At 38.1% G+C, this 24,460-nt stretch overlaps 1 protein-coding gene across 21 annotated transcripts in view; it reads left to right on the top strand.

Moving 5' to 3' along the window:
- LOC116427791 (uncharacterized) overlaps positions 1 to 24,460 on the top strand; it is a 97,554-nt gene that overhangs the window by 21,053 nt on the left and 52,041 nt on the right. For 15 of the 21 annotated variants that reach the window (XR_012999335.1, XM_076370502.1, XM_076370493.1 and 12 more), the window contains exons 3-18: positions 10,575 to 10,676; positions 11,329 to 11,461; positions 11,615 to 11,778; positions 12,022 to 12,177; positions 12,287 to 12,415; positions 12,658 to 12,855; positions 12,948 to 13,244; positions 13,669 to 13,866; positions 14,020 to 14,166; positions 14,273 to 14,422; positions 14,548 to 14,688; positions 14,778 to 14,933; positions 15,014 to 15,112; positions 15,205 to 15,402; positions 15,495 to 15,678; positions 18,075 to 18,179. Coding sequence is in view for 20 of the 21 variants with exons in the window: in XM_076370502.1 (XP_076226617.1) it covers positions 10,575 to 10,676; positions 11,329 to 11,461; positions 11,615 to 11,778; positions 12,022 to 12,177; positions 12,287 to 12,415; positions 12,658 to 12,855; positions 12,948 to 13,244; positions 13,669 to 13,866; positions 14,020 to 14,166; positions 14,273 to 14,422; positions 14,548 to 14,688; positions 14,778 to 14,933; positions 15,014 to 15,112; positions 15,205 to 15,402; positions 15,495 to 15,678; positions 18,075 to 18,179 (2,557 nt within the window). In the remaining variant the exon portion in view is untranslated. Of the gene's footprint in view, positions 1 to 10,574; positions 10,677 to 11,328; positions 11,462 to 11,614; positions 11,779 to 12,021; positions 12,178 to 12,286; positions 12,416 to 12,657; positions 12,856 to 12,947; positions 13,245 to 13,668; positions 13,867 to 14,019; positions 14,167 to 14,272; positions 14,423 to 14,547; positions 14,689 to 14,777; positions 14,934 to 15,013; positions 15,113 to 15,204; positions 15,403 to 15,494; positions 15,679 to 18,074; positions 18,180 to 20,619; positions 21,866 to 23,737; positions 24,215 to 24,460 lie in introns of those variants that run through there. The other 6 variants (XM_076370503.1, XM_076370489.1, XM_076370488.1 and 3 more) reach the window with 4 other exon arrangements.

Here is a 24,460-nt window from a genome sequence, read left to right as displayed (position 1 = left end):
TAAAACAAGTAAAAAGAATACAAAATTTCAAAGCATAATATTCCCACCGAAAAAAAAAGCAAAAAGAAATCTTGCTTTCATCGAGAGAAGAAACGTTCCAGAAATTTTAGTTCACCGGTTTTAGGGGTTGTGAAAAATTGTAAGCGTATTCGGCTCCCGTAATAGCAGAAGGTATAATCGCGCGGCAAACCATTAAAAAAATCTGCCTCCTCTGAAACTCGCGCGGTATTTTCGAGATCACATCGTCCCGGTCGTACCTACGCGATGTCCGGATGACTCACAACTGCAATACAGATCGCGGGCGCGGGACAAGTTAACAAATTGGGACGCGGGACAAAGAACAGACAACAATTCGTGACCCAATTTTCGACGTTACCGCCGCAGTACCGTGCATGGTCGCGTGATTCACCTTCACCGAGGTGCACCCGAACGTTTCGTGAATGCGTGCTCGATTATGGGACTATCTCTGCCAATCGGAATAACCCTGAACGTCCCGACTGGAGACAGAGGAAACCATTTAAATCATTTTAACGGGAGTGCTTCCGTCCAACTGCGCGGAGCCAGACATTGTACTACCCCTGGCAGAAACTATTTGATCAAATAAATCAAGCTTCTGTCATAACAATTGGACGTAGAAATTATTTTCGTTAATTACAGCGAGTTCAATGGTAATAACTATTACACTGTATAAATATAATATTCATATAAAAGTATATACATTTGCTTTTTTAAAAAATATAGAACACGAAAATTAAACTATACAACGATGTGTACAAATATCCTTTAACGGTGAAAACATTTTTCAACGATCTTTAAAGTTATTTTCTTCACTTATCGTGTTAACCCTTATTATTTCAACCAGCAGTCCGACATTTTATGCTTTATCCAATATTCGTAATTGAATTCCCTCTTTGAAATTAAAAAAATGTATTTGGAGCAATTGGCAATCATTTCACGATATCCTTGGAGTAATAAGGGTTAACGGTGTTGCAGTAGTTTATCTTACTTTATTCATGGTCCATAATTATCACATTTATTTGGAATCAAAATTTTTTATACGAGCCTATGCTTTTTTAAAATGCAAGAAAGTTTACGATTCCTGCCAGACACTGTGCTTCGTCATCTTGGTCATTGATCGACTCCTGTGGTACTGGAGCACATCGCTTGAGTCACGATTCAGGAATTTGCTTAATATCTTAAGCACCAGCTTCGTCTCCGGGAACGATGCGCTTTTGGACTACAGTGACGAAACGTTTATCGTCTTAATGTCTTCTTTGGTGATTTGAAATGAACTTTCGTTTATTATTTCGTGTCGTTGGAGTTTCATAGAATATTGTCGATGAACTGCTGTAATTATATTGGGTATACAATGGCTCTTAATTGATTCTATTCACGGTGTTCCATCGTTGCAGAAAGGGTAGCCGTGGAATGGAATTTTATGAGGTAATTGATGAAGTTTAATACGTTAACTACTATCTGTTGTGGGAAGATATTATTAATTTTTATATTTTCGTTTCTCGTTATATATTACACTTAATACTTCGATAAAATTATTGGTTCACTGATACAATTTAAACGCATACAATGTTACATTTCTTTAATTAAAAAAAAATATATTTCTTCCTTCTTTTTGAAAATCATAAAACATTTCTTTGCATTCTCTTGTATTTTTTCGTAACAAGTGTTCTACATGTTAGTTATTTTCTTAAAGGGGATTAAAATAAATCGACAACCTAATTTTGATTGAGGAAACATATTTCAGGTCGCGAGATTTTTATTTCCTTTCACAATGTACATTGTGGCATGGAGAGATTCTTACAATTGGATAACGTCCAAAAGTAGAGGATATGAAATTTCGGTGGTAGCCTGTGAGTCAGTGGCAGCAAGGAAGTAAGTGCTTCTTGAGCGAGTGTATCCGGTGCTTGAACTATTATAACGGTCACGATACAATCTTGAGCATCCTATTATTAAAGCTAGAAAGAATGAAAAACGTTTCACAAGCTAAACGTTCTTGCTTTTTATGTCGCAAAATCATCATACTCTTTTACCAATTTGTCAAAACTAAAAATATTAAATAAACCGACGAGTAACTTCTTAGTTTCCATGTTAACGCTTGATATTTACTCCAGAAGAAACAGGAGGATTTAAGGTGCCAACAAAAAAGACTGCTAAACCGGTGAGAAAAGTATATTCAAGTTAAAATGATTTAACGTTCCCCTGCTATGTAATTAACATAAGGTTCTTGTTTGTTTAACATGAAATTCACGATTAAAAAATATTTCCTGAATATACAGTTATTCGTATAAAAATGACTTAAAACATTTAACATAACAATCAATGATCTACATTACTATAATAATCCGTTCCAGTGAACACCCTCCGCGTTTGCTCCATACAAACATTGAATTTCTTCACACATCCCCGGACACAGTTTCATTTTCTATTTATAGTCTGTTGTCGGTACGTAATCGAGGTATGTACGTCTCGCGCGAGTATGAACGGACGTGCCTTTTATACCCGATTGTAAACCGTGACTCGTAGATCAGCTTTTTTCAGTAAATCGGCCGTGCTCCGTACGCCGCGCGAATATATGCCGTCATCTTGACTGAGCGCGAGGCCGTGGCGAAATCATCGTAAAAACCTGTAATATCGAGGCAGTCGGCACCTGATGACCTCAACGCTTACGACGCGGGACGTGATGTCATTTGTCGTCTCTAATGTATTGCGATTATGCAAGAGGTGCCCGTGCACGATACCGAGGGAACGGATCCGAAAGCGAAACTCGGCTCTCCGCTGAATTCATTTGATAGAGACCCGCTTAATTGGAGTTGGCGGTACGCGCGTTTAGCGTGCCTTTTCAATTGGTTATTTCAAGTGTTTACGCGCGTCTATTTTCAGGCTGCCGCGTTCGTCCTGAAGGATCGCGGAGTTTTCCGCGTCGCGTTCCCCCGTTCGCTTGAGTCATCGTCGTTCTGGTCATTCCGCGATTTCAGAAAATCGTTCGGAATTCGAAGAAAAGCGAAAAATTCAAGTATGTTTTCTATTATGATGTTAGGGGTGAAGTAAATATTGCTTAAGATATTTGTTATAGGATGTTTCGGATTCACTAAGAAAATATGTGACTCTACGTGAATAGTTGAAAATGTGGAGTCAAATTCTTGTATTTGAAAAAGTCACTCTTCTAATTTTGTTGGAGGAATATATATAATTGAAAAAAGAATGAGAAGCACAGTTCTCGTTGTATGAACCGCATATCTACTAAATAACTATTCACATAATAACCAATTTCACAAAAATGGTGAAAATAAAGACATGATAATTGCAATGCAATTACACTTGAAAGTGTGCACACCTAATTGTATTCTTCGTAACCTCTAATTTCTGTAATGAAGCTGTCCAAACACGCTTCTCATACACCATGCGCTCAACTGTAATTTCAAGTGAACCCTAAAAAGCGGCAATTTCTTTAAAGCTGGCGACACGGAATGCACATGTCGCGTTTAAGCCACGTCCAGCGTGTCTCCGTTCCCAAGGTCCGGCACACGTGATACGTTCCAAGCATTCTGAGTCGTCTTCATTGATAAACGACATTAATTCGCCGGAGATCATCGCCGAAGATATTGTTTCGCGAGAGGGCTAGACCCGCTCGTGGGAAGTTCTTCCCCACAGGACTCGCGGGAACATCGCTGCAGGAGGATTCTCAGCAACACTGATAAGTTTAATTAGAGCTGAGGAGAACGGGGAAACGTCTTTCAGCCTTGTTCATCGACGGATTAAAAAAGGAACTGTGGGGATATTTACATACGAAACAACTGGATTCGCTTCGCTGCCATGATTTCGCACCTTAACGTTATTTTTAACCCTGCATTATGTTCGGCATCGTTGCGTTTTGCGGGCTCCGGGTCTCGATTAAGTTAGCGGTTCTGCTTCTCATCGGATGGCGGTTTCATGAATTAATTAAGCAAACATGTTTTATGCAGCTTGATGAACACTTTTAGTATTAAATTTTGAAACATTCTGTTAATTAGGACGCGGAGATTCTTGTATTAATACTTTTATTAATGAGCGGTGCGTTGAATTTTTGAACAGGCAGGTGAAGAAATGTTCGGTTCCTTATTTGACTAATTATAAATCATTCCGGGTTCCAGTAGCACTGATGGATAAAATGAATATTTAAAAAATTCCTAAATTCAATCGAGTATTCGTGAGCTCCTTTTTTTAGCATTGACTATCGCACCAAAAATATTTTAAAATCTCGTATTTCAGGAGCGAACGACTAATTAAAATTAAAGGGGTGTCTTTTTGGCAGCTGTCTGAGGTAGATGATTTGAATCGTAATTCAGAGGGAACAGCGTTAACTCTTTTGTTCTTTGTTCGTTAGCTTCAATGACATTAGCTAATTTGTGCAATCAGTGTGGCAAGAATATAGTATTTTTAGAAATGTTACCATTTACACGCACACCAACTGGCTGAATGAAGTTACTGTTTAATGCGCAGCTACGCGAGCTTCTTCCTCCTACGTTGTACTTGCAATTTGTTACCACCACCATCCCCGCTGACATTTCACTATTAAGACTACTACAACCACTACTAATTATACAACCGGTGCCAACGGCCGACAAGCTCTTTCATGAAATAGTTATCAGAGCCAAACAATGAACTTGCCAAACCCTTTTCGTTTGTTGACATGGTAGCGACGACAGCATGATTAACACTACCCTAATAATTCAAACTTTTTCTTAGCCATGAATTACCTATAAAATAAACAAGTGACATTTTTTAAGGTCAATGCATAAAATATTTCAAACGTTACAATCGAAGAGACTTTCCTAAATATAATTTCAATTAACGTACATTAACAATAAATATCACAACATCGAACACATAATATAAAACACTGTCGATCACTTCATAATTTTCTATTCCATACTTAATATTCCGAACAACTTCGTAGTATTAGTAAATTAGGAGTCTCACGAATCCAAGTGAAATGAAGCGAGGATGGATGTAAAGCGGAGGATAAAATTATCGTCTGGTCGCAATTATACCTATGGACAAAGAACCCGATATTTTTACCTATTCGATCATCGTGTTTTTCTTGCTGACATGCATTTCCTCGTCAGTATTACCGAGACCGGCAATTCTCCGTTACATTAAATCATTGATCGGATCACGAACGTGCTGCAAGCTTGATTGGCTGCTCACTCGATTATGCTCCGTACGAAGCTTACCTTGCCTCCGCCTCTTGTTCCTCTTCTTCTTGTTCTTCTTTGCTGCCCAGCATTTGCTCTATCCCCCTGTTCGCATCGTTTCTTCTGCTTCCTGTTATCCGTACTCCGTCGTCTGTTGCCTCCTCGCACAGTCATTGAACTCGACCTCCTTTTTCCATTGTCGTGATCCTGATTAGTGTCCTTCGGGGCTGGCCTTTGCGGCCTCTAATTTTTGCGGTTTTCCTTCAGTCGGGCTGACAACCTTCTTGAAACGTTTCTAAGACACAGAAATGAGAACGGACCACCGCGTTCTCGTCTGTTTCTTCGTTCCGTTGGACCGAAAAACGGAGCTGCGCCGCTTTCACGATATTTGTATCAGCGGATTTCTAGTTTAACGGCTGGCAGACTATTCCCCTGGTTTCAAAGCGGGGAAATGACATACTTCCTTTTTTAGTTAAGTTCCCAGAAAAATTGTCTGTTTTACGGTTCTTATTTTTATTGTTATGAATTATTTATTAATCTTATATAAGAAGTTTTTAGTTGATTGAATACGGATATTCATTAGGTGAGTAATCGTTAAAAATAAATGCTAAACAAGTCGTTTTGACGACCAGAATTTATTTACGAGAGATTTGCATCAATATTGATTGTGTGATACGCCTCTGACGTATACAAAAATGAAAATACAACAAGATCCTCATAAAATATTAATAAAACTTTTATCGTATTTCTGAGTTGGTAACTTCTAGACGTCGCATGTTTATTTTGTAAGCCATAAAGGTTCCAGCGAATCAGTATAACTCGAAATTCCATTGATTTCGATACAATTTTAAATGATCCTTAGTAAACTCTTATAGTAGCGAAATTGTTTCTAGTTTTCATGAATTTATTTGTAAAAATACAAATATTCATAAGTATAATTTAGTAATTTTGAATAAATCGGTGGTTAGCGAAATGAAATCGTTGTGTTGCGTCATTTTGAAATACAAAAGTTAAAGAAATAGGGGTAACTGGGATTTATTTAATTGACCAAAGATTTTTGTCGGTACATCTGTTCATTGAACGGGCTTTATTTATATCGGATGTAATGTAAACGTAACACTCGCGCCCACTTACATACGCGTAAACAAAGAAAGTCACTGGCTAAATATAGTTCGTGAGGTCACGGCCGTGAATAATTTGCAATATCGGCTGCACGATTATTCCGCGTCAACCTGTATTTCCGGTTGGTGCTCTGCAACGTGAACCCGGCGCGGTCATTCGTACGCACTCTATGACTACAGGAGTTAGTTTGGTGCACAGAATAGCTATAGTTAGCTTGGTACACGGCCAGAAATTGCAGCAAGACGCGCGTGCTATTATGCTCACCGTCATAACACACTTCGAAACGTTGATGCCTATCGACGCAGAAATTCCAATGAAATGCGCCATTAATATGCGTCCACAAGCTGCATCCGAAATCGTCATGCAACTAGAAAAGAGATGACTCCGCTTACAAAATTAAATCGAGCATACATTTTGTAAGTTTATTACTGTACGTGGCCAAACGTGACACTAAACGAAAAATATACGGCAATACGCTGTGAAAATGAAATACGAGCCTTGTATTAGATAGGTTTCGCGGAGTAATGTTAATGCTCAGATGTGTGATGTACGATAAAGTGAAAATTGTTGAGAAAATTATTATAATACAGTCTCATCTTTTAATTTAGCGAAGCTAACAGTATTTGACTTCATTTGTCTCTGCGTTCAAATTTGCAGCAGGAAAGAATTATTTTTATTTTATGTAATGAACATTTTTTAACTCTCCGAATACTTCAAATTTTATTTTTATTCCTTGTATATTTAGAAATAGATTGTGATATTTAGCAGATAGGTTCGGGGATAGATTTTCAAAGTAAAAGTACTACTGTGATAACGTACCGATTAAGTTGTTTTTTGTCTATGATATTATTATACGAAGATAATATATTTCGAAGGTAGTTTGATAGTGCAGCTTAAACGACGCCGCCGTTCTATGTTTAGATTCTTTTCATCTTCCCCAAGGGATTGTAGAAACCCTTAAAGCGCCACTGGCCAGACAGTGAACGAGGGTACTCACCCGCGCGTAAGTTATTAGCTACGACGGTTTTCTTAGACCGGATCAATTATTTTGCCTAAAGAATATACGATCGTATGTAATACTAGTGGTTCTTCCAGATGGAAATTTCCATCAAGTTGTCGCTCCAAGCACGTCCTTAATGTTATCGTATTTTACAATTATATTTTGTTATTTGTGTACGTGCATAGCATTACCACTCAGTTCAAGTTCATTAATCGAGAAATAATGATTCTCCATATCTGCATACACGTTTAAATATTTTTATACAATATTATTAGTAGAATATCATTGGTTGTCCAATTAAAGATTTTAATTCCTTTATTTACGGCATAAATACATAATTATTATACCTTGCACAGAAAGCCTTCACTAAATGAAATAAATAAATAAACCTCGCGTGGCATAAGAGAGTCAATAAGAAAGGAAATTAGAAAACATACGTTACACTTACCAGACATTTTCACTGTCATTTTGAAAACAAGCGTCGATACGTACAGGACGCTTCCACGTGTGCAAACGAAGGCATCCAATTAACGTGAACCTTTTAAGGAAAACTATGTCGAGTCTGCAGCGCACACCTGTAAATAGAAACCAACCCTTGCACCGGGTTCGATCGAAGAAAGTAAATTGACGACTGGTACTGGGTTCATCCAGATTGCAGAAAACTGTTCCCGATGGTAATCGGATTTTCATTTGTGATTCTACGATGTTCATTATCATTGTTCGTGAACGCCCCTTTGTACTGCTTTGTACCGGGCAAATCTAATATTCGTGCATTTGCTTATTCTTTACATGCGCGAGTGTCCACCTCACCGAATACATTTAAACCTATGTATACGTTAATTTCGTGACAAATAGTTTATTTTATCTGGCTGAGCGACTGTATGCTTGCATAATATTCGTCGAACGCGGTTACTCAAGAATGCAACGTGTACAACAAATACATTTATTTTCTGTTAGACTGAAAAATGTAAGAACACGTTAAGTATAATTTATATTAGTGTTTAGAAGTTATTTGAAAGTTTCGTTTATTTGTTAAACTTTCGAATAACTTCTAAACACTGATATAAATTAAACACTAATATAAACAGATATTGAACGTCCGGATTTCTTGTTTTGCAAGAACGTGTAAATAAATTTTTTAATATTTCAACAATGGTAATCAATTTTATGCATTTTCGGTTGGTGTTAAAATTATTGAAATTCTAATACGATAAAAAACGTGTTTGATGGGGGCACGAGGCCGTAGCGAGCGTCTTTCTAATGGGGAAAAAGTAATGAGTGCATTGACCGTCGTTCGCCCCTGGCTTTTGTCGGCGTTCTACGGAAGATGCAGCACACCTTGAAGAAAAATGGGATGGAACAGGTAGTTTAAGACAGTGAAAGAAGACGGCAGAGACAGACACAAGAAGAGACTATCCACGTGTCGGAGTAACGGTCCGCTGAATTATTTAAAGCATGACGGAGGACTTTGCAAGCGCAGGAGGTTCTTTGCACCCGAGTTGCATACAAGATACATACAGACGGATTTAAATACATCGTAGATGTGTCGGGAGATACGGTTACATTCTGCAGGTCGAGAAATTACATTTACACCGGCTGAATACTGCTTAAGACCGTATTACGTTGCCCACGTAAAACAAACAAGACGCTTGAAACTCGAATTGCACATTTGAACTCAATATTTTCTCAATTTTCCGTTCAGTTCACCGTCGTTTCCACATATACAATCATCATTATCACAAATATTAAGAAATCGATCACTTCTATACTAAATTAATCTACGTATACGCTAACAAAGAAACAACCATTTCATAAAATTAATATAAACTACCCAGTAGAAACATAAAAATACCTGGACACTTTTTTCTATCAGATTACCGTATCTCTCGCGAGCATCGCGAGTCCAGTTACGACGCGCATAAAGTGTTTACAAGAAAAAGAAAAATGGAGATGCTCAGTCGTTTCCATTTAAATGGCGCACCCCGTGCGAGAGGAGAGACATGGGCGGCCTGTAACCCGTAAAAATACATCGGGGTTATCATGAACTTCAACAATATCCTTCCCAGACATATTTATGTTGTTGCTGGCTCGTGTGTAGGCTGAAGATGCAACGATACATCCCGACTTATAGAACCAGTTGTAGCCGCGGCGAGCGAGGCGACTGTTCCCCCGCTGGGGATCAAGCCGAGGGAGGCAGGAAAGAGAAGAGGAGAAGCTGATCGAGATATAGGGCGAAGGAGAACGCGCGCGATACGGCGACAATGTATTGTAACATCACGTTCTATCAGACAGCTCGGCGCCCCACGCTCTATATTAATTACTTATCCGTCTGATTCGAAGTAAACGACGGGGTGCACCTACTTTTTTAGATTAATATTTTAGATAAGCACAATTTTTTTGCGTTTGTTGCGAACTGGTGGATGTCTGCGAGTTCGTAGATTTTTATGGATTAATTTGTAGAAATTGGAATCGAAGGGAATGTTGTATGAGTGTTATATCTGTGGGTGTTATTTATTTTATTTGTAGAAAAGATACATTATTAATATTAGTAATTAATGGAATGTTTGTTCATTAATTTCTTTAATCATTTTTTTTTGTATAGAATTATTTTCTTTTTGTATAGTTATTGGACACCCAGTATATCGAAAGAACCGTGTGTTTTTGGGTACTGTAAGGTTCTCATAGAAATAGCTCTGACTGCAGTGAATACGTAAGGTTTCTGTTAGTTCGGAGTGTTTCATCGAATGGTTTCAGAAAATCGGTCAATGTCAACTTTTCTCGTTCCGCTGTTCTGCAAAGACAAATAGCATTTTATCTTCTCTGTTTCTTTCGAAAAGTATACATCTAGGTTGGAAGTCGATAGGGTTTTATCATGAATGATGTGTCCTTAGGCAGGACTCGGTTATTGGGTTGTTTAAAGCGGTCGATTGTAAGGCTGTTCTTTGGATTGTGCAGTGTTTGCCCTTTCAATTTCCATTTTTCAAACAATTTCTGTGGTTACGGAGACTGTTCAGGACTACATTCATGAATTAGTAACAAGTGTCCTTTCACATTCATACATTTTTTGCTCGGTTGAGCACATCCGATTGGCGGGTAACAAAGCAACCGCAGGAAATGATCGTACATGCGCGCGATACATGACCATGAGAGAAGGTATTAAAGCAGAGTACCGATATCAATTAACTGTCAGGTATCTTTTTTTTAATAGTAACTCATGTTACGCAGTTTCATTACAATGTTTCCTGTTTCTTTCCTTTTAGAGCGATCCCAGCACGGCTTTCCTTCGAGCAGCTCGTGCAGGGCAGTTGGAAAAGGTTTTGGAATACCTGGAATCGGGAGTGGACATTAATGCTTCGAATGCTGTGAGTTGATAATTTCAGTAACTTATGAAAACTTATATATTGGAGTTGGAAATATTTTTAAAAGAGTACACATTGCCGATTGAGATACCAGTTCACTTTTAATTTGTTTTTTATGTTAATATAATTCATTTCTGTTTTATATTGTATTTAATGTATAATGAGACTTCCTTTGTTTTTGTTTTATAATATTGAATAATTCATGTAAATGTAGAACAATTCTGAATTAGAATATTGTATAATATTTGGGAAATGCAGTATTTGCTTTGGAAGATACTCCAAAAAGGAACGAAGAGGGTGCATAATATTATATTTATGAAATTTGGGGGTTGCGGTCATTTGTTCCTTCAGAATAGGGTACTCGACAGCTGCTAAGCACGATTCACAGAAAAAGGGACCATTGAACTGTGAACAACCAGATGAAAGTTTGTCCCCATTTCTAATGGTTCCCGAGCAAACAGTTTGGGTCTTTTTGTGCTGCCCATCTTGCTAATTTTCTTTCATGACCGCTTTTCAAATTTTCTTTTATTAGATTTTTAAACTAAATTGTCGGTTCCCCGTGAAAACTTACAAAAAACAGCATTATTTATAGACTGACTTAATGTCGATTAGAGGTGTCCTTAAAGGAAAATATACGATGATGCATTAATTACAGAATGGCTTGAACGCTTTACACCTGGCAGCTAAAGATGGACACTTGGAAATCGTCCGAGAACTTCTTAACCGTGGCGCAGTGGTTGATGCCGCTACCAAAAAGGGAAACACCGCATTACATATAGCTTCTCTTGGTGAGTCGACATTTTTATTCGTATTTTTTATATGGGACAAGGGTATTGGTGTAATTAAAGATGGAATATGATTAACGGAATTAGGATGGGAACGTTTACATCCTGATAAGATATTCAAATAAACGAGAATTTTTATTAAACTCTTTGTTACAGCTGGACAGGAGGAGGTGGTACAATTGCTCGTACAACGAGGTGCTTCTGTCAATGCACAGTCACAAAATGGATTCACACCACTTTATATGGCTGCACAGGAGAATCATGATTCGGTAGTCAAATACCTTTTAAGTAAAGGCGCTAATCAAACATTGGCCACCGAGGTTCGTAAACAGCATATATCCTTGTTTCATAAGTCAAATATTGAACAAAATATACGTTGACAGATGTTTTCATAGAAAACCGAAAAAATTCGTTGCCCAAAAAATTGAATCCCTTATAAAATCACGAACTGACTAATATTTTTAGAAATAATATAATAAAATCAACCAAATGGAATGAAGACGGATTCTATCTTCTGTCGAATATAAAAATGCCAGTTAATAAATTTTAATGAATACTTGTAGGATGGCTTCACCCCATTAGCAGTAGCGATGCAACAGGGCCACGACAAGGTGGTGGCAGTTCTATTGGAAAATGACACTCGTGGTAAAGTTCGATTGCCTGCCCTCCACATTGCTGCCAAGAAAGACGATTGCAAAGCGGCTGCCCTACTTTTACAAGTATGTCGCAATAATTTGTTACCGAGGCCCTACATTCAATCCGACGCAATCGCCAACGAAAAGGAATGAATCTAATGCTTATGGTTTCATTACCTGGTTTCTGTCCTAGAACGATCACAATCCCGACGTAACATCGAAGAGCGGCTTCACGCCGCTCCATATTGCTGCTCATTATGGCAACGACCGAATCGCTTCCTTGCTTTACGACAGAGGAGCCGACGTTAATTTCGCTGCAAAGGTAAACAATCTTCAGTCGTAAGTTAAAAATTTCAAATATTCGGACACGAAAACATTGAAGAAAGCATGATAAATAAATACCACAATAGTTAGTAGATTGTAAAAACTTTATGGCACTCAAAAATGTCAAAGGTATAAGAAAACTCTTTGTTGAACAAATTAAATAACTATAGCTATAAGACATTTGAAAGGATACACCTAAATATTATGAGACTATAAACAAAGGGTATTTTTTATATTTAGCACAATATTACGCCAATGCACGTGGCAGCAAAATGGGGCAAAATCAAAATGGTGAATCTTCTGATGAGTAAGGGAGCGAATATCGAAGCGAAAACGAGAGACGGCCTTACACCCCTCCATTGCGCGGCACGGTCGGGTCACCACGAGGTAGTTGACATTTTGATAGAGAAGGGTGCACCAATCGGCTCGAAGACGAAGGTAAGAGCATTCCTTCGAATGCACTTGCACGCGGCAAGGTAAAAGGTTTTCCGGAGACTGTATCGGTTGACCCGTTGTTTTTCTGTTGACAGAACGGTCTTGCTCCGTTGCACATGGCTTCTCAAGGAGATCATGTTGACGCTGCGAGGATATTATTGTATCATCGTGCACCCGTAGACGAAGTGACGGTAGATTACTTGACGGCGCTACACGTGGCAGCTCATTGCGGACACGTACGGGTGGCTAAACTTCTTCTCGATAGAAACGCCGATCCGAACGCACGAGCTCTAAACGGCTTTACTCCACTCCATATTGCCTGTAAGAAGTACAGACTGAAGGTCGTTGAGCTCCTTTTAAAGCACAAAGCTAGCATCGAGGCTACAACAGAGGTATGTATGCCCGTTTTCGCATTTCATCTAGTAGATTAGTTAAGTTACGTCATAGGTATTATTAAGCTGATAGTAAATCACACTATTATTCACCTCAACCAATGTGTTGACTTTGAAATTGCATATCACCTGAACGGTAATAAAAATGATACATTCGTTCTTATACATTTTACATAATGTCTAAAAAAAATTGAAAATATATGGTTTGTCATAAATTGAATGTTAATATTGAGGATTTTAAATGTTTTAATTGGTGAATTACAAATTTATTTCTCTTAGAATTGCATGGTTCTATGCATTTACAAAGTTAAACTAATATAGTGTCCATTTAGAGAAGGGAGATTATTAAAAATTATGAATTCTTTTAAATTAATAGAATAATGTTATGATTTCTTAGTAATAACAGATTTATTTTATTGCTTAGTCTGGATTGACGCCCCTACACGTAGCAAGTTTTATGGGGTGCATGAACATAGTGATTTATTTATTGCAACATGCAGCTAATCCTGATATACCAACTGTAAGGGGCGAAACGCCTTTGCATTTAGCTGCGCGAGCGAATCAGACTGATATTATCAGGATACTTCTTAGAAATGGTGCCCAAGTTGACGCAAGAGCACGGGTAAAGAAAAAAACGTTTAATATTTCTGCATTTCGTTTGCCATTTATCTATTAGAGCAACAAAGAATTTTAAATATTACTTAATTTCGTTACTCATATTTTTTCCAACCCTTCGCTTTCGCGACCATGTGTAAAAATCATGTAAACATTGCAGGAAGAGCAAACACCTCTACACGTTGCTTCCCGATTGGGCAATGTTGACATTGTAATGCTATTACTTCAACATGGTGCAGATGTAGATGCTACCACAAAAGATTTATACACACCGCTTCATATCGCTGCCAAAGAAGGTCAAGAAGAGGTACATATTGAAATACACAATATCATTAAATATTAATAATAAATTTTTAAATAGCTGTATCGATGTATGAAATATTGATTTTATAAATGCTTGTGTCGAACTATAGGTGGCATCCGTTTTGTTGGAAAATGGTGCATCGCTTACCGCTACGACCAAAAAGGGATTCACTCCGTTGCATTTGGCAGCTAAATATGGTAACATGAAAGTAGCAAGACTATTGTTGCAGAAGAATGCACCAGTCGATGCTCAAGGAAAGGTGAGAGGAAATTTTGTTATTAACACGTGACTTTCCATTGTGGGCCATCGTGATTCATCGATAGTCCATGTGCAGCGCAATGTGTTGCTTTAATATAAAATACTAAACATATTAATTAAATGCAGAATGGAGTAACACCGCTTCATGTGGCATCTCATTATGATCATCAAAATGTGGCGCTACTTCTACTAGATAGGGGCGCGTCGCCTCATGCTATGGCTAAAAATGGTCACACACCACTGCATATTGCTGCACGTAAAAATCAGGTGAATAACATTATAATACAACATGCGGAAAAATCAATTACTTCGAATATTAATTATATATACATCGTCTTGTTTTACGTGTGATGCAGATGGATATTGCAACTACTTTATTAGAATATGGAGCGAAAGCAAATGCAGAATCAAAAGCAGGATTTACGCCGCTACATTTGAGTGCGCAAGAAGGCCATACCGATATGTCAACGCTTCTCATCGAGCACAGAGCAGACACAAATCACAAAGCAAAGGTAAGAACGTACTGCACATTGAATTGTTAGAATTTATAATATTAATTTGTATTAAATATAATATTATTTATCTTTGGCAGAATGGCCTCACGCCGCTTCACTTGTGCGCACAAGAGGACAAAGTTAATGTTGCCTCCATCCTAGTTAAAAATGGTGCTCAGATTGATGCTAAAACAAAGGTATGCTTTTATTTTTCATTAAATGTTAAAGTATTGTAAAACTATACTTGAATTTTTTATTTAATAATAAAAACTATTAATTTTTGCTTCAGGCTGGTTACACTCCACTACACGTGGCAGCTCATTTTGGTCAAGCAGCTATGGTCCGATTCCTTTTGCGATCTGGTGCAGCTGTTGACAGTAGTACAAATGCAGGATACACGCCGTTGCATCAAGCTGCGCAACAGGGTCATACAGTAGTAATTACTTTATTGTTAGAGGGAAAAGCTAAGCCGAACACTACAACTAATGTAAGTTAATTTTTAAGATATTTACTCCTTAAGTTTTTTATCACTTTAAATGCTTTTATATACTTCATGTAAAAATATTTTTTCTTTTACAGAATGGTCAAACCGCGTTGGATATTGCACAAAAACTTGGTTACATTAGCGTCATCGAAACTTTGAAAGTAGTTACCGAAACCGTTATTACGACAACTCACACTATTACTATCGAAGAGAAATATAAAGTTCAAGCGCCGGAATCAATGCAAGAAACATTCATGAGCGATAGCGAAGACGAAGGTGGTAAGTCGTTGTTTCCATTTCATTTCATTAAATCGTTTTACAGTATTATTTCATATTGTTTATTTTCTAACTTTACGTTTTTTGTACTTACATTTAAGGTGAAGTATTGTAGGCAATTATTTTCTTAAACTTACCATAGAATTTTATGAAATAGGCTGTAGTAATCTGCGGTTATGATTGTAATATAATTCAGCTTTTGTGATGCGCTTCTTTATAGTCGTAGCAGCTCATGATATTTAGAGATTAGATTATTCTTCTATACAAATTTTAATGATTAATGTTTAACACATGTTAGATTTTCTTGCATGAAATTAACTCTTTAACTGAGAAACTTAACTTCAATCAAATCAAGCAGATACATATAGATGACTAACTTTATTTATTGTAAAATTGATTACGAACAATTTTAAATATAAATCTTTGCCGCACTAATATTTAAATTGTCTACCAAATAAACACATGATAAAAGTGATAAGTTACAATAATAGTAAGAAATTTGATTATAAGCCACAACTCCGTGAGTTTTAATATTTCGATAGCATTTCGTTCCAGAAATGTTCATTTCTATAAAAGATGTATTGCATGGAAAATTGCAGTTAATCACAGGTCGGTTTTAATTGCACTGAAAACTATCGAACATTGCAAATCTATACCATAATGGCACTTTCTGAATGATTACACTTTACCAACGATTTCAAACTGCATGTATTTACTTAGATATATGAATGCACAAAAAGGTTCAAAATCTTTGAATGCGTTATAATCCTTCTCAATGACTTTTCCGGTCCAAATTAGTGTTAGTTTTCCCACCCTAGGCATCGTTATGATACAACTGACTTTCGGGCAGCAGAAACACTGACACTGTGATAGGTATTTGAAAGAAAAAAAGAAATACTACCGTGACGCCTTGCACTGAATATCGAAAGTGTTTCGGGAACCACAAATATATTTCAAATTATCAAATCGAAGTCCAAGTGCTAGATGGTGATATTATTTGCTTGTCTTGTTGCATTTATGTTCCATTCATTTCGCAAGAGCATGTGTTTAGAATATGTTCACTGGGTTGTTGCTAACATTGAGGAATATATTTAACTTTTCTATCTAGACGCATAGTTTTTAGACGTATCAAGAAAGATAGAGTAAAATATTACAAATATTTTGAATATTTAGTGTACCATATTATAGACTACAAAGATTTAGAAGTCCAGAGATAAATCCATGTCAGTAACGTAGTTATCTCCTTACACAGGTAATACTTTCATACAGGTACAAAAATTATCTGAAGTGAAACAATATTCCTTTTGTATTATAATTATCTGTGTAAGATTTGTATAGAAATATATATCTATGTAGAATACGTTCCTTTATCTATATTGAATTAGGTGGGTCGAAAATATTTATCACGAACGAGTATATTTAACAGGTTTGCTTGTTTGCTTAACGAAAATTTACTAAATCCTGTCGAATTCATTAACTGTACAAGAGAAATGAATTTAAATATTCAAAGGGTAAATATAAATAAAATAAAAAATAATAAAATTAATGTAAAGATTACAATTTCGAGTTATTAATATTTCTGGCACTCATTAAGCAAAGTTCTACATTATATAATTTTCATGGAAACATAGTAGATTTCAGTTATGCACAATTACAAAAGAAAATAAAGGGAAAGTGTAATTGTAAGTAAACCAGAATACTTTAAAATATTTTTTAACTAGTTAAAAATGTTAAAGAAGTCGAAGCAAACGAACAAACCGCGTTTCCGAGGTTCGCTTATCTTCTTCTACGTAAAACCGAGTCTACATTTGTATAACGGTGCGTCACACACAAGCCCGAGATCCAGTTAGAAGGATCGATTTTCTCAGAAAACGTTTACCAAAAAAATCAACAAGTTTGATTGCATATTAAAAAATTAATCAAAGTATGCACCCATGTTGAATATAAACAATTTTCAGCAATAAAAATTTGTACCACTTTTATTGAATAATCAATTTATATTTTATTTATATGTCATATATTTGTCACGAATGATAGAAATACATTTTATTTATTGTCTCTACACATCGTGTTTAAAACAAATATGTTTTTAAACAAACTTGACATAGATTAAAATTGTCCTATCATCACCATAGTTGCTAACTGTTTCACGATATAGACGGCATATTTTAATATTTCGTAATAAATGATAAATTTATAAAAAAGAAACCCTCTAGCGTAAATGGCATTTGGTCGTGTAAAGTGTTCACACTGTTGCACAAATGCGGACCCGGCGATAGAACGTAGGCCGCCTAACTATTTAACAACCCAGTGATAGCGAAAATTTAGAAACAGTGTTTATGGTGCAAAACTAGCATTTTGATAAGAAAAATGACCTTACTCGACGGCGTACGATGTAGGTGGTGATGAAATCGGCATGGCAGCCATGAATGTGTACGGGCAGCCTCCACACGCGCAACACGTGTACCTTCCTTCTTACTACCAGGGCCAAATGACCTACACCCGTAAGTTGTCTGTACTCTGTTTCTGTCACTCTTTCACATATCACACGTGCGCGAACATTCTCTCTCTCTACATATACATACATATATCTAATACATCTGTCAGCACATTCAAGGTACGTGAAACGAGTCTTGCGTACGTGCGAATCGGATCATTCATTTCGTTCCTCTTCCCTTTGGGAAGTTTCATTTGAAGAACCTCGCTGTTACCATTTTTTCGTTTGAACAACACTCCAAATGTCCGATGACTATTTTCTCGAACATGTTTGCATATTTCTTCTACATTTGCGTTTTCTACTTTTTTAATACAAACATATGAAACTTGCTAATGTGTTTCAGTAATTGTCATGGATATTGACGAGCGTTTTCTCTGCAATTACTTTTATTTGAACTTATCCTCCTTGTTTAATGTTTCTGGACTTTTTAAAGAACAGATCTAGATGTTGTTCCCTCCCAGTATAAACGTTTGAATATGTTTCTTCTATGCCACATCGTAGAACAATCGAAATTGTTCATTTTTATTGATCGATCTTTTTGACGCAGTTTATGTTCGATCCAAATCTTCTCTCCGTTGCCACGCGTGGAGACGTAGATACATACAGAGACGTGCACAGACATACACCTCTCCTCGAACCACTGTTCGTTCACACTCTGTTTCGTTTATCCTCCCGGTCGCTCCATTCTTCCTCTGTAAAATTGCGAATCTTTGTAATCTTTGAAACACCTTGTAGTAGCCGCAAGATGTTTGAGTTTTTCGACACTGCAAATAGTTTTTGACGTTTACGATGAGTTTTAAATGCTATCGAAATTGTACAGAAAGTCTGTCAAACGCGATTCTCCTTTTCATCCGTTCAAGAAAACGACTGGGATTGAATAATAGATTATTAAAGAAATTTTTTCTCTCACTGTCACTTTCAAAAACGAAGTTGCAAATTAGTCGAGAGCGTGTTACAAGTATACGCAGTAAGTTTATATATAGAAGTGGCGTTATCCTTACTGCTTATAATTCAACGAGATCATTATCATTAATTCATTACTTGTCAGGCTTGAACATATGAGCTCCCTTTATTATGCCCGAGTCGGTACTGTTACACAGTTTCTGCTCTATAACTTGGCAGATTTGTAAGAATGTTATCTATTTTTCAATTTTTTTACCGTAGGATACTCTGCAAAAAATTACTGCGTTTTTAATTCTAAACCGAAAATTAAGAATATTTTATAAAAGGGATTACCATTTTTTGATATTTTAAATAAGAATTGTTGTTTCCACATAATGTTGAAACAGAACAGAATAAAAATTGGAATAAAATACAGTTCTTTCTCGCAGTATTTTTAGTGCACTGAAATCATTAACATAAAGAAAGTTCTATTTTTACGGATTCTCGACCCTTGACCGCAGAAAAACTAAGTTTGCATAATTATTCGTTGTCAGCGTACCATATTCTCGCAAACATTGTCATTGTCAAGTCGCAATGCAGTAATTTTCAACCTGGGATATCATATCGAAAAGTCGGGGTATGCGAAGGAAATTATATAATGGAGAAAAAATTATATTTGCAAGACGGATAGCATGTTAGCAGTAATTGTTTCAATTACTAATCAATTTGAAGGTTAAACTACTCACAAGAACCTTAATTTAGAAATGTTTCGTTACTCTAATTATTTATTGCAATGGTGATCCAATTCAGGGAAATGGGTTTTTATGTATCACTTATAAAAACAAACTTTCGAGAAATTGCCGATGCATCAGTACACTTTTATCGACAATATTCGCGAAAAGTGATCTTCAAAGTAACAAATTCCGTGATCGTCCCGTCAATAAAGAGGGATGCAAACACGTGTGCCGTTCGGCGGTGGGTTTTCGTCCATAGAACCGCGAAAACGGTACACTAATGAAGTAGGCCGCGTTGTTACTGTTAATGCAATTTGCATAATAACGAGTTGTGCGATCATTACGTCGGCCGGCAGGAACAGACGCTGGCCTGTGTGGTTCTGTTTTGACGTATCATCCTCTGGTATATGCCTACACGCACTCCGCTTCAGCTGTTACGCAACAGCCGGTGTGTGCGTCTTGTACCATATTATTCGTGTAGTTAGTCTAACCCCTGCTGGCTGGCGAGCCGCCAAACACGATTCACGACCGAAATACCACAATTTATATAACGCGCATGTTTTCCCTCTTTTCACCCGTTTCCCATCGGTTTTTCCTTTTCCAATTATTCCACCGCTACCCTTTCTTTCCGCCCCGGCGCGCAATTAGTTTCCACGAATTTTGTTTTCCCTGCCTCTGCCGAGCCGCGTACCGTCGCGTAAGGGGCGCGGCGTACGCGCCAGAGAGGGAAAAGTGATCAACGAACACTAACGACGCCAGTTAACGTTAATTGATCACGTTACACCGTAAATGGGACGTGCATGCTTTGCGGGGTCGTTCAGGGAGCGCGCACCGTGCACACTCGATCGTCCTCCATGGAGCTGTCCGCAGCTGACACGTTGTTCACGGACGGAGACAGAAAAAAAGAAAATCTCCGCAAACGTCTCGACGAACGGGCATCGGAAACAAGGGAACAACTATTAACGAGATATGAGGCCCCGGTTAATCGTTTGTAAAATCTCTACGACTTTATTTGCTCCCCGAGATGTGTGTACAATGCCATCTCCAGCGATCTTCGGAAGCTGTCCGAACGAAAAATCAATCCGTTGACACCGATTGTGCCTCTGGTGTCACGATCTCAGCAGAGCGCGCGAGAAGAATATGCGTGCCGTAGGTAAATAAAGTAGCGGAAAAGCTCGGACGCCGGTTACTATTATAAAATCGGTGATTCACGGGAATGAGGTCACGTTTTCTGTTAGACCGAGAATCTTGCGTCGAACTTGTATCAATCTTCAGTCGCTGTTCCTGACCCCGCCAGCGGTGGCACGCGACGAATTACCGCGGAAGAAGGGAAAGTATTCAGGCAGCCCCGTTCGGTTAATGCAATTTACCAGATCGAATCTAATCAGCCGCGACACTTGCGTAACGGAACCGTGGACCTGCGACAGGCGATACACTTTGGAGAACGAGTGGCAAGAGTCCGCTAAACCAAGTCCGCTAGACCCTTTCATTTGGAGTACCTTCACGACCGACGACTGTTTGGTGCGATTCAACCGTTTCGGGGTGCATCGAGGACGAACGAAACGGAAAGGGGGCCAGATGCACGACATGGCCGAGTTGTCGGTGGACGTAGCCGGTCAGAAATTGCGGCGGTGTCATCAATGAATGCGTAGCGATAACGCGCGCTAATTGGAATTCGTGCGACCTGACTCGTGGCGCGCACCGCACATCATCGTCGTCGGTCAGTTCAGTCGGTGATGTAATTAGTCCTGTGTACGTAGCGTGCTTCGTTCAGTACATCGTGTTCACCGAGCCGAGAGGATTAAGGCTCTGCCCTGCGGTGCACGGGACTCTTTCGTGGCTGGAAGTGGTGCGAGTTTACCCGCGATAGCGAGGAATCATCGAGCATCGGTGATCCCGGGGCGAGAACGAAAGGGAGAGACATTATTTTCTGGACCTGTGTTCCCGCGGATTTCCTCGTTCATCGTCGTCGCGTGACAAATAACCGTCGACATGGCTAAAGGACGTGTCAAGCGAAAGGAATCGAAGAAGGTGACATGCTGCGGGTGTGCGAGCAGCAGGAACAGCGACACTTTATGTAAATATGTTTGGTTTGTTGGTGTTTCGACGGGTTCGGAGATTTATCGTTGCTCTGGAGGCATGTGATCGTCGAGGTACAACACTCGCGGACTGTTCGCAAATGATCTTAACGATTGAACGTTTCATCGGTTACTTTTAAAGATGATATTTCTTTTGCTCGTATTTGGTAAATATATCGCGCGTCAGAGAAATTAAGGTTTGAAGAATATTGGAGGAGCTATTGAAATTTGGAGAATTGATAGACAATTGATGTCTGAGACGTTATTAGATACTTGATTGAAATGATTGGAAGATCGGTACAGAATGCATTGACGTATAGTTTTATGTAAGATATGTTATTGGAACTTTAGAAATATTTTATTAAGTTTATTATTATGGTATCCTTATTATTACTAATTGCGAACGGTTTCATCTATTGATAATTACCTGGTAGTCGATTGAAACTGATTGCTGAACAGTTCGCGAGCTGCATGTAATCTCAGATGAAAACATACCAATTAGGGCGTTACGATGTTATTATCCACTAACGTGACTATTTCGCAAGGGAATAGCGTGACCAAGTGTCGTTCTTTAAAAAAACTTCAACGAGAGTTTATATTGCTTTTGAAACCAGAGATGATTTTTTTTTAATTTATTGGCGTAGGAATAGTATACAACAAAGAGAAACGACGTTTCTACGTTACAGGGAAATTGGATACCTGAGAATGTCTACTGGAAGGCCAGATGTTTGGCAAATGTTATATTCGTCATGTGGTCCTAATGTCTGTCATATTATTGAGCATAAAACAGTCCGTCTGTTTACATTGCTTATTTTTGGCGGAACTTCTGGTTCTACGAAGTTGATATTGATTTTTGAAGCCTTAAATGCAGACAGTGATTTATTCCTCCCTTTTTTATAATAAATGAAGGTTATTTGCTTTGGACGACTTACTCTAGATTGGTTTACGCGAATTTTATTCAGTACATGGGTACGGAAATGTAAGGAAAAGAAAAATATGAATATAAGAATGGGGTCTTTGTATAGCGATTATCGCGGTACCTACAACGCGATAACAGGTGCTTACAAAGTGATAATAGAAGACTCGCCACGCGACTTTGTTTCCAAACGCTCCAAGGTGTTAACCAATGTTAAACATTCGTTTCACTCACGTTTTCAATAAAAATTATTAATCCTCGCGTAGACAAGCAAAATGTTCACTATTGTTGAAACGATAATATTTAAAACGTTCATTTTATTTTCATTCTATTATTCAAACAAAGTTTTCTGGAACTTGCTTATTATCAACTGTTCTTCTAAGAACAACTTTCTGCCAAAGTTTCATCCGACTAAGTTGATATCATTTCAATATATCTCTTTCCAATCGCTTGCTGTACAATATCGTGTCACTCGTGGTGAAGATTTCAAATAGAATTTAACAAACATTAACCTTATTCAATTTATTTGAATGCAAATTACATATTATTCCTTTGTTATCGATGATTATACCTTAGAGCACACATTGACATAGAATACACTGGAACTTCTTCTTATTTTCAATAAATGATTAATGACAAAGTACTTAGATCAATCGTAGTTCAGAAAGTAAATCAAAGGGCAAGGGGTAAACAAGAAAATATTCGAATAATACAATGCTCAATCAACTAAACATTTTCGTAAATTCATTCGTATGCCGCTCATTCGCATAGATCGGACGGGTTCCATCGTAATTTTCACATAAACCTGAATATCCTCGTAAATGGGTATGCAAATTTCCGCGCGAGCTGTTCCACGGCCATCAAACGACGTTTGTTCGACTGAAGGCGAGCCGAATACTTCGAAACGCGTTATTCTATCGTTCCTCGATGCAATTGCTCGCGCGTTACGTATCCGTAACGGACGCCCGTCAATGCTTCCGTTCAGCGTGAAGCTTCTCCGTGTATACGTGACCCGGTGAACGTAGGAAGTGCATTGAATATTCGCATCGCGAAATGAAACCGGCCGGCCGGAATTGAGGCGATCATCTCGGGACGGGGCCTAATGCAGCGACGGGACGTGTCGAAAGCGAGCGGATCACGAGCGTCGGTGCAGCCTAGGAACGTTACGCAGGGAGGAGCCTGGTGGTCAGGTCGCTTAATTGAGCGGCACAAGAAACGTGACTATGATCCTTGTTTATGACATAACAATGAGACGGACGGAATCAATGACATAAGACGTAGCGAACGATGATATCGCGTATGTTGTTTGGAGGGGCAACGATCAAGGACGGCTGGTTCACTATAGAACAGTGGTTCACAACTGGTTACAGCGCCGATCGTTTAAGGGCACGGAAAAATAATTAAATAATGAAGAAAAAGGACACACTTGTGGGTAGGCACAGAATATTCGTCTTTTCGTATTTGCCGATTTATTATTTATTTCGTTCAACCAGTACAGAGTAATGCGTCAATTTCACTGAGCATAGTTGGATTCAATTGATATGCACTATTCGATTAGGTCTACTGCCTAGCCTTCTTCGAGACTCTGATATCCCCATATTACTATCTAAGACGCTATATCGATTTCATTTCATTTCATAAAACTATGTCTGAAAACAAGCTCAAGAATCGCTCTAGA

The sequence above is a fragment of the Nomia melanderi genome, chromosome 9, assembly GCF_051020985.1.
Source record: "Nomia melanderi isolate GNS246 chromosome 9, iyNomMela1, whole genome shotgun sequence".
In the NCBI taxonomy this organism is placed as follows: domain Eukaryota; kingdom Metazoa; phylum Arthropoda; class Insecta; order Hymenoptera; family Halictidae; genus Nomia; species Nomia melanderi.
Note: the sequence above shows the minus strand (reverse complement) of the source record. Positions and strands in the feature narration are given on the sequence as shown.